This window comes from Meleagris gallopavo, chromosome 30, assembly GCF_000146605.3.
Source record: "Meleagris gallopavo isolate NT-WF06-2002-E0010 breed Aviagen turkey brand Nicholas breeding stock chromosome 30, Turkey_5.1, whole genome shotgun sequence".
Classification (NCBI taxonomy): domain Eukaryota; kingdom Metazoa; phylum Chordata; class Aves; order Galliformes; family Phasianidae; genus Meleagris; species Meleagris gallopavo.
This window is the reverse complement of record NC_015040.2, coordinates 3,315,120-3,324,491: the sequence shown is the minus strand read 5'-3', so window position 1 is coordinate 3,324,491 and position 9,372 is coordinate 3,315,120. Positions and strand designations below refer to the sequence as shown.

Below are 9,372 nucleotides of genomic sequence, written 5' to 3'. Positions count from 1 at the left end.
AAAAAAAAAAAAAAAATAGCTCAACTTTCAACGGCCTTTAACAAAAGGAGCTACACAGTTTGAGTTCTGACCAAACCTCAGAAATAAATCCGGAACAATTTAGGCAGTATTTACGTCAGTTCATGACACTTCTGGACAGAAAAGATGCATCATAATATCACTAAAAGCACATTAGAAAAATAAATGTATGGGAAGTTTTTAAAACAGTTAAATAAAGAGAAAAGAGAGGAAAATAGAGAAAGATGTGAAGATGACTCAGGGACTTCTAACAAAGCATTGGATCTGACACCAATACTATGGTCAGTGACAAGTAATTTAACCTGATGAAAAATGAGGGTAGTAGCAACCTCTTGGGGCATTGGGAGACTTAATTAGTTGCTATTCGTAGATTAAACACAAAGTCTGAAGGTGAAAGGCACTAAATGCTAAGTATTATTAGCTTCTGAAGTATTAATTTCTGTAATTGGGCGACTCCAACAACACAAAAAAGTGGATCAGCATCAATTTAAAAAAAAAATTATTCTTATGGTTCTAATGTGTCAAAAAGGCATTTTGCTTCTAAAAGAACCAGCTGGTAACATGACTATGCAACGCACAATGCAGCTTGTCATCTTCAGTTCTGAGCTCTGACTCCTACCCAAATTTACATTCCACATTCCTTCGCAGGAAACGTCATCTGAACCAAGCAGCTCCATGAGCTGCTCACACAGCACAGCCTGCACTGTGCTGAACTCCTTGAGAAAAACTCACAAGCATTTATTCATTAAGACATGTCTGCTTGTACTGCTGAACTCTCTCTTACAGCCTCTGATCTTTCTGTGGTCAGTTCTGGGTTTTCCAAGTCTGCATTGGTGTCTTTGGAGCTGGTCTCTCTGATCCTCCAAGGCAGAGATATATGGCCCTTGTAGAAATTCCAAATGAACAAGAAAAAGAAAAGAAGAGCAAAACCTGCACACAGGAGTTTTAAAACAAGATTCTCCTTTTGGCTGCCCACAGATTTCTGTTTTGTTGCGTCTTTCAGTAAATAAGTTGATACAGAAGACTGAAATCCCACAACTTCTGCTTCGTTATTGCTATCTGTTGCAGCATTACCATTTGTCTTCTCTGTACTCTGCTGTGCATAAAGGGCGTAACGGGCCACAGTGATAAAGAATTCCTTTGCTTTGGATTTCTCTACTGAGAGGCAATCATAGAATCCAGTCTCAGCCGCTGTCGCATTAAATATTGCTATTCCTCCATCATAGAGGAGGTATTTAGAGTCCTCATCCCGAATTCGGCTCCCATTGAACTTCCACACTACTCTTGCCAGATTTGAAAGAGGAACACATTTCAGATGAACATTGTTTCCAAGAGTAAAGAGGTATTTTCTCACATCGTTCTCTGCAATTATGAAGATAAGGTTTTTAAGTAAGAAGATTGAAGATTTAGTTTAACGTATAAAACCAGATACACCTTCAAAACATATCAGTTTGAATCTACCAGTCTGAAAACAGGCAGTGAACACACAAGCTGTAAAGACAAAGAAATCCCATGACTAAGAGGTCCAGCTCTGACATACAGGGGCACAGAGAGCATCTGGCTGGCCTTACTCCTGCTGATGTGTAACCGAAAGATACGGGACCAGAAGTTTAAGACTTCCACATTTTAATCTGCTTTTGGCTCACCTCCACATGTAACCACACATAAATAGATCAATCTTTGTATGCCTCAACTTTTCTATTTGTTAATGGCACAGCTTCACGGATCTGTCTGATTGTGTAGATCTGACTGTGAAATGTTTCTGTTAGATGTTTTAAAGTTTCTAATTGTCCCGATGAGGTCCTAGTACCATTTGTGGTGTACTCTCAAACAGACAAGACCACAGACAACAGACTTTAAAAAGACATAAGGGGAGGTAAGATTTTGTGACACTGACAGAAGCCATGCATCTTGCAACTCATTACAAAGCCAATGAATAATAACACACACACACACGTGAAATTCTACATTTAAAAGAATACCAATTTCACTAAAAATAAGTATTTTCAACAGCTGATAACAAATCATCTTCTTTTTAAGTGTACTTTTGAATAGTTTTTGTGATCTATCTGCAGAACAGCATCCTAAAGCAGTGGCAGATTTGACAGGACAGCTAATGCATCATGTGATTTCTGCAAAGTGCACGTGGGAGGGATACGAACAGCTTCAGCTGTGGCACACACTTGCTTCCTGAGTTTCAGCCTGACACTGAGACTGAAAGAGTTAAGATCATTAGGTGGTACTAATTGTGGGTTTTTTCCCTATCTTTATTAGTTCACAAAGAGTAACAGTGAGTATGATTGTGGTTTTTTATAGTGTAAGAATCCCGGTGACCACATGCTGAACAAACATTTCAGTTGCATGATGTTAAAAGATTCATTTTTCAAATAAAAGCTCACATACCTACACTAAGGCAGCTGGAAGCATCCCCATATTTCACATTTTGAATTAAATTCCTGGGAAAATAAAAACATCAACAAAACTATAACAAACAACCAGAGCAATGTTCCAACTCATAAAGCACCATTTCTAGGAATCATCCCAGTTCTGTGTTGCAGGCAGTAGGAGTGCACTTATAAAGCAATCTGTCAGACCTGCAGTACTTACTTTGTATCAGCAGACTGATCTGACAGCAGAACACACGCCTGGGCAGCCTGAGACCACGCGCAGTACGGGTCTCTTGCCAGGATGCAATCCAGGCAGTGCTTGTATCGCTGGCAGCCCGAAACTGGAAGCTGCACCACTGCAGACAGGGCCCCCACATAAAGCATCCCCTAGAAATGTAGGAGGGAGTTTTGTTTCATAATGGCGAATGAGATTTTAGGTTGTTACTTTCTAACATGGTTTAGATTATTCTCTAGTACTTATTAAAAAAACACAGTAAACTAAAATCCTTGAAAGAATAGATGCTGATATAAATGAGAAAAACAGCCCTGTGTAACATGTAAAACAACAGTTCCTTTCCTATTACTTTTAATGATCATAAGGCTTGTAACAAGCAATATTCTTACACTAACATACTCTTTTTCTATAAAAACCATGTATTGTGCTTCTGTTATTAGCTAATATGTGATGGAAACAGAATTATGAGGTATTTACAGGCTATTTAAAGTCAGAAAACACTACAGAAGAGCAAGGCCTGAGGCAAGTTATTACAGCAATCACTTTCCATATGCAGGGACAGCAGCCCTACCTTTTTAGCAGACAGCTGCAGGAACTGTACAGGCTCAGGGGACAGAAACAGCTGCAGCTCTTCCACAATGAACATTTCTCCATCGCAATTGAAAGCTTTATGCAAATATCCATCATCTACATAAAAATAAATGCATTTTTAACTATGAACTTGTTTAAACATTGCATTACATTTTAGCCTGATAATTCACATTCAAATTAGATGAGATGTAGCAGACATTCCTGGGCATAAGGAATTTATGAATTCTTCAAAGCAATGTTTATTTTTTCGTTTAATAATGATTTTTTTCCCCCCAGGGAAAAAAGACCTCAAACAATCCTGAATTTGCAAATATCGTTATGTGAAGTCTCCTTTGATATGGAAAGTTTCTAAAGAGAACCTTTTAATGTCCAACAAGCCAAAACCATTTAATCTAACTGGTACGAAAATATTCAACTAGCAAGACAGCTCCTGAATGCAAAACTTCAAACAAAGCTAATGAATTCTTTTATTTTTTTGAAGTGCAAAAAAAATCTGTCACAAAATACATGAAGATGAATAATATCTTCTAAAATTAAAACCCTTACCTGTTCCTAGAAACATAACATCGTAGGTCTGCTTATCTAGGCCAGTAACTCTGTCTACCACAATCCTGGTGTAGTTTGAGCTCCTCTTCAGTAGTGCTGGCCTCTCACCAATCGGATTTACAGAACCATCCATCAGAGGGTGATCTCTAGCAAACTGCAGGACTTTGTCAGGCAGGTCAGAAGATGTATTATACCCCAAATTCCGGGCAAAATTATCAATACACTGGAAATAAAACATATTACAACTGCTTACAATTGCTTTTACATCTCAGCAAGGTACGTGAAAAACACTGAATTTTCTTCTAAACACTGGTATTTCCATTTAACTCCAAACATGAACAATCATTATTTTCCTCAGTCTACAAAGCAGTTAATAACCCCACAACTCCTGCAGAACAGAACTGCAGGGCAGCTGTCCTGAGAGAGGCCTGTGTCAGAGTGAGCAGCTCTCTGCTGATTAGAAACGCAGCATTTATATTGGTAAAACAGGCACTAATGGTTTGCTACCAAAAAAAAAAAGGATGAGAGCAACTATTGTTTAATTAGAACAAGTAAAATTGTATTTACAGCACCAGGACGTGGAACTGGCACCTCTCCTCTAAAAACCATCCATCTAACGTGGGAATGTTCCACAGTTATTGGGCCCCTGTAGCTTCCTTTGGAGAAGGCTTCCCGAATGCTTGCCATGCTGTATGCACAAACAGCTGATGTGTCCAATCTGCCCCTTAGAAGAAAAAAACAAAACTCCCGCAAAATAAAAGCAGGTTTTATATGGGAAGAAATATTACAGAATAACTGATCACCAGATTGAAAGAACAAACGTATACAGAAAGAAATAGTGTAAAATAACCCAGTTTCCACAATGCATAGATGTATCTTTTTCAGGACAAGTCAAAAAATACCTAATACTATTTCTCTGTTGCAGTTTTCATGATTCCCTGAAGGAATAAAACATTCACAAAATATCGTGTTGAATAGGTTTCTGTTAAAAATCATACAACCACCCTCCAATAAATTGAAATAGGTAACAAAATGAGGATCTTTTAGACAAATTCTATGTCTCTTTACCACACCCAAAGGAATAAATGCTGTGCAAATTCCTCTCTTAGGACAGAGAACGGAACCTGCCATAACCAGAAATAAAACTGCGTGAGCTCCAGCAAGAATAAGCTAACTGGTGAATAAGTGGCAGCAGGTTGAGCCATGCAATGCAACTGCATTCTGAGCATCCTGATGCTTTTATAAACCATGCAAGTTACTCATGGCTACTTTGGTATTTTCTGACAGGTAAAGTTTGAGACACTTTGTCTTACTCAGAGCAGTAAGAAAAGGTCAGTAAATCGTAGAACATGAAAGCAGTTTGGAGTTCTGGTTTTGTTTTCACAGAACATCACATATACAAGCAGGCCATGACAAATGCTGCTTTTGGAACAGAAGAATAATTCTGCAGCTTGAAATGTCAGGTATTTCCTGTACTGCAGCGTACACCAGAAGAATCCAGGGCTTTGTGTAATTAATTACGTAATTTTGAACATAATTAATTATTCCACCATCTGAGAGGAGAAAACGTAACTCCCAAAATCTGACTTGGTAACAGCTTTGGATTAGTGTTCAATTGATGGTCCTGGAACCAATCCCAGCTTGTTTCAGAAGGTGACAATGTTTGCTCAGTCTGATCATGTTGTAAGAAAAACAAACACGGGCCAATTAAACACGCAGAGTAAGCAGCTGAGAGCTCCTTGTTCTGAGTTAACACCAGAAGGCCCAGGCTATTAAAACTAAGTGAGGGCCCTGATTCAGCTCGTCACACACTTAGCAGTACATGTAGCCCTCTATCTTACCACTGCTGGGAAAAAATCCCATAAAAGATGCTGTCCTGCCACTTCCTCCTCCTAAGGAAAAAGATGTCCTGAATGATATTGAAATGGAAGTTGAGTTCTGGAACGGAACAGGAAAGTCGGGCTTTTAAAAATGAAGTCCATCTTCTCTGCAGTAAGCGTTTTCCACCAAGATCACCCTAAATAAGGAATAACATCAACACTGTGGAACGCATAAAACACAGATGTAGATTCTCATCTGATAATGTTGCTGTAGTAAAAAAATATAGCTGTCCTTTCAGTACAAATCTCAGTTCTAAGACATAGAAAAAAGGTTTAAATGTCAAATGCAACCTGAGCAGCTGGTTCTGTTCTAGCATGAAAGAAAAGAGGGAGAAAATTCAGGAGTAAAACATACAGAATTTTCTTTGGCTAGAACAACATTAAACACTCAACTACAAAACTTCATTTGAAATACTGTAAACAAAATCTTTGTATTTCAAACACTAACTTTGCAGATACGGGCAATTCTGGACACCAGAATCTTGTCATAGAATTCAAACTCAACAGCTGTTTCAGTGAAGAACACATAAATTTTATCATCATCTCCATCTGGACTAAACTCACTTTCAGGTACTATTTCCATGCCAACAAAGCTTGGTTCTGAAATGCATAAATATAAAAAGCAATTTAAGTTAGCACTAAGAAAACTCACTAGTAGCAGATATTGATTTGAAAGTAAGTCTAATTAAACTCTTTTTTTGTGGAGTGAAGAGTTGAAAAGTATTTATGAATATGAAAAATTAAAAGAAGGAATTGTGTTTGAGAGAGACAGAGGCTTGTCTCATCACTGCAGTTCTTAGGCACAATGTTTTTAATTCCCATTTCTGGACACTGCCAAACCAACATAACACACCATTACACTCTAGAGGTGGTTCATACACCAACAAATGCTCAAGAGCCTGAAGTATGAATAAAAGCTTCTTACCATTTTAGCCAAGACGTTTTAAATTCTGTTCTTACAGGATTTTGCATGCTGCGAAGTATTATAGGTTCTGTTCCCAAGAAATTATTGGAAGTAGCTGAGTAAAATGCCCCATCTGTAAAGGTTTGGAGGAAACTAAAAGCATCAAGTACTTTATTTTAAAATAAAAGACAAATCTTAAGGAACAAATGGGTTGATATTAAAAAATAGAATGAAGATAACAAAAAGTCTTCATCAGTGAAAACACACCTACAAAAACAGATGCATACTTCAGAGTTGGCTCAAAAGGACACTTCCCTCTGCTCTCTTCAGCTCTTCCTTGCAAATGCATCTTTGTCCTCTGAATAACCTAAGGCAAGCAATCACTTTGGTAGGATGAAGAAAACATCGTTCCCACGTAATACATTGAAACAATTGGCAAATGCACTTAAAGGAAAACGATCACAGAAGTAACTATCGAAATGTGAATCTCGTGCAAAAAGAAATAGCATTTGGGAAAATGTTTTCTTAGTGTTTCATGTGTTTATGAGAGAACTAACCAGGAGAGTTTCTAATTTTCAACTGAAATATTCTTAGAAAGGCCATATTCTTAAAAATCTGCCATATGACTCGAGCTCCTTCAAGTAAAACCCACATTCAAATATAATTACCATGTGGTCACACAGCGGGTGATAGGCATTTGTCCCACAAACATACACGTGGGAATCATTGATCTTATGGAGGACGAGGATGTAGTTTTGGCACCTTATCTAAAACAATGAAACAAAACAAAAAAGAGCACACTCAAATTCTGTGGTAGATTGCATTTGAAAACTTTCTGGTCTTAACAGCATACAAACAAACCCAACAGGTTTAAATGAACTTGATTTTAGTTCTTTACTAAAAAAGTTATTTTGATTTTAGCTAATAACCTAGGGGAGGAAACTAAGGTTTCACCCACCTTGTCCTTGCCTCTACGAATGCATTCCAGTTGTCTTTCCTGTGTAGCAAACCAGTGTTCCTACAGAACGGACTTCTTAGTTGGTATGCTGCAAAACTTAGCTCAAAATTATGTGTAAAAAGAAAATCTAAATAAACTTAATATTGAATATATTGAGGTAAATAAGCACTTTTCTAGATACCTCTGTAAAGTGCAAGGTGCTGTAAAAAACAACCTGGAAAGAAGTATAAAAGAGGCTTCAAAAAAAAAAAAAGAGCAATAAGGTTTCAGGATTGGAAATGTAAAACTGTATATGTTAAAATCAGTATATTAGATTCAAATAAATAAATCCACAGTCAAAATTTTGCTCTGATTTTAAAAAAGGTTGAAAATAAAGGCAGGTCCTTAACTTACCCTGGCAGTTTCTCTGGAAATGTTATTCAAATCGAGGGCAGATATTACATCCCTGCCTCCAACAAACAGCCTATCAGTTTCTTCATCCACAAGGAGAGCGGAGACATTGGACAAGCCTTCTTTCACAAACATTTCTACATTTAGAGCTATGAAACATAGATGTTATTTTAAAACAAATTATCACTGGAAACTCAGTGTTACGTAGTAAGAATTCCAGGTTGAAAACAAATAATAACCAAACAATGTGAAAGCTTATATGTCCTTCCAAAAGAGTTCCTAAATACCAAAGTATTCAGATAAACATATGTATATTCTTTCCACAATTTAACACAGGAATTATGAACACCACTACCATTATTACACTACATTTGGGCATTCCTCAGTCATTTAAATGAATGCAAGTACAAACACTGAGGTGAGACAGTCAATAGCATTCCTTCCTGCCCCTAATAAGAAATGAAGCCCCAATACTGTTTTACGTTTCTTTCTGCTTATCAAATGACTCCTTTTCACTTACTTTGGTATTTTACTGTTTTTCTGGGAATGCAGTTTCCAACAGATGCTTTTACCTCTTGCATTAATTGCAAAACAAGACAAAGGACAACAGCACTGGCACCCATTTCCTGAGACTCAAATAGAAATATGTCTTTCCCAGCTTTTATTCCTTGTTATAATCACAATTTCTTCATGGTTCTTGAAGACGTCCTGCTGAAGACCTCCAAAGCAGGTATTTCCTGATAATTCTGGCAGTAAACCTTTAAAGTGCTCCAGCAAATTCCAAGCAAAATCAGAGCTAGGCAGCAGTCACCTGCAATTACAGAAAGCACAATGCCAGCTTCCACACCTCTTTCTGTAAAGAATCTGTGCTTTTTCTGATTTCAAGTGTGTGCAAATGCCAATACCTGAGGAAACCACTGATGTAAGCCAAATGAATTAGCTTTAGGAATTAAATGAAGTTAATAAATCAGGTTGGAAACTTCAGAATGCTATTAAATAAATCTGCCTGCTACTGCATTGTAACCCAGTGACTGCCACGGACAGACACTGCCCACACCTTGGCTGAGGCATTTTCCTGGCCAGCAGCACAGACCATGGCACTTGAGAACAAATTTCTTCTGACCAGCATTGCTCGTAGCCCCTAGGATAGCTGCTCAAAGCACTACGCATTCACAGCCATCCTATTTCGCCTGTATTGCAGTAGACAAACCTCAGTTCCAACACTGGTTCCCACAGTAAATTCAGCTTCAACCCCTTCCCTCGGGGACCACGCCCTGAGGGTATGGCAGGGCACTTGTGTCCCGTTAACCTCCTCCAGCTACGCCTCAACCACACATCATCCCACCACGCCCTACAGCCCCCTAAGGAACGCCCCCAGCAGCCCACACCGCAGCGCCCGAAGCCAGCTCCCCTCAGCCCACGGACCCCCAAGATGGCGGCTCCTCCCCCAGCCCCGCGCCCGC

General features: G+C 38.5%; 1 protein-coding gene across 7 annotated transcripts; it reads right to left on the bottom strand.

The window, feature by feature from the left end:
- Positions 1-6: 6 nt before the first annotated feature.
- On the bottom strand, positions 7-9,371 carry LOC100547703 (semaphorin-4D-like). Of its 7 annotated transcripts, XM_019610080.2 has the most exons (15): positions 8,815-9,361; positions 8,430-8,720; positions 7,913-8,058; positions 7,520-7,579; positions 7,230-7,328; positions 6,829-6,928; positions 6,583-6,694; positions 6,106-6,257; positions 5,619-5,794; positions 4,345-4,501; positions 3,778-4,000; positions 3,212-3,327; positions 2,626-2,792; positions 2,422-2,474; positions 7-1,380 (listed from the first exon to the last, which is right to left on the bottom strand). In XM_019610080.2, exons 8-15 carry the CDS (start codon positions 6,238-6,240, stop codon positions 764-766), a joined length of 1,644 nt encoding a protein of 547 aa, XP_019465625.1. In that variant the 5' UTR covers positions 6,241-6,257; positions 6,583-6,694; positions 6,829-6,928; positions 7,230-7,328; positions 7,520-7,579; positions 7,913-8,058; positions 8,430-8,720; positions 8,815-9,361; the 3' UTR covers positions 7-763. The 7 variants fall into 7 exon arrangements, with proteins under 7 accessions (XP_019465625.1, XP_019465631.1, XP_019465626.1 ...); XM_019610086.2 differs by having other exon boundaries at positions 7,913-8,720; positions 9,335-9,371; XM_019610081.2 differs by having other exon boundaries at positions 7,520-7,607; positions 7,913-8,720.
- Between the last annotated feature and the right edge of the window lies 1 nt (position 9,372).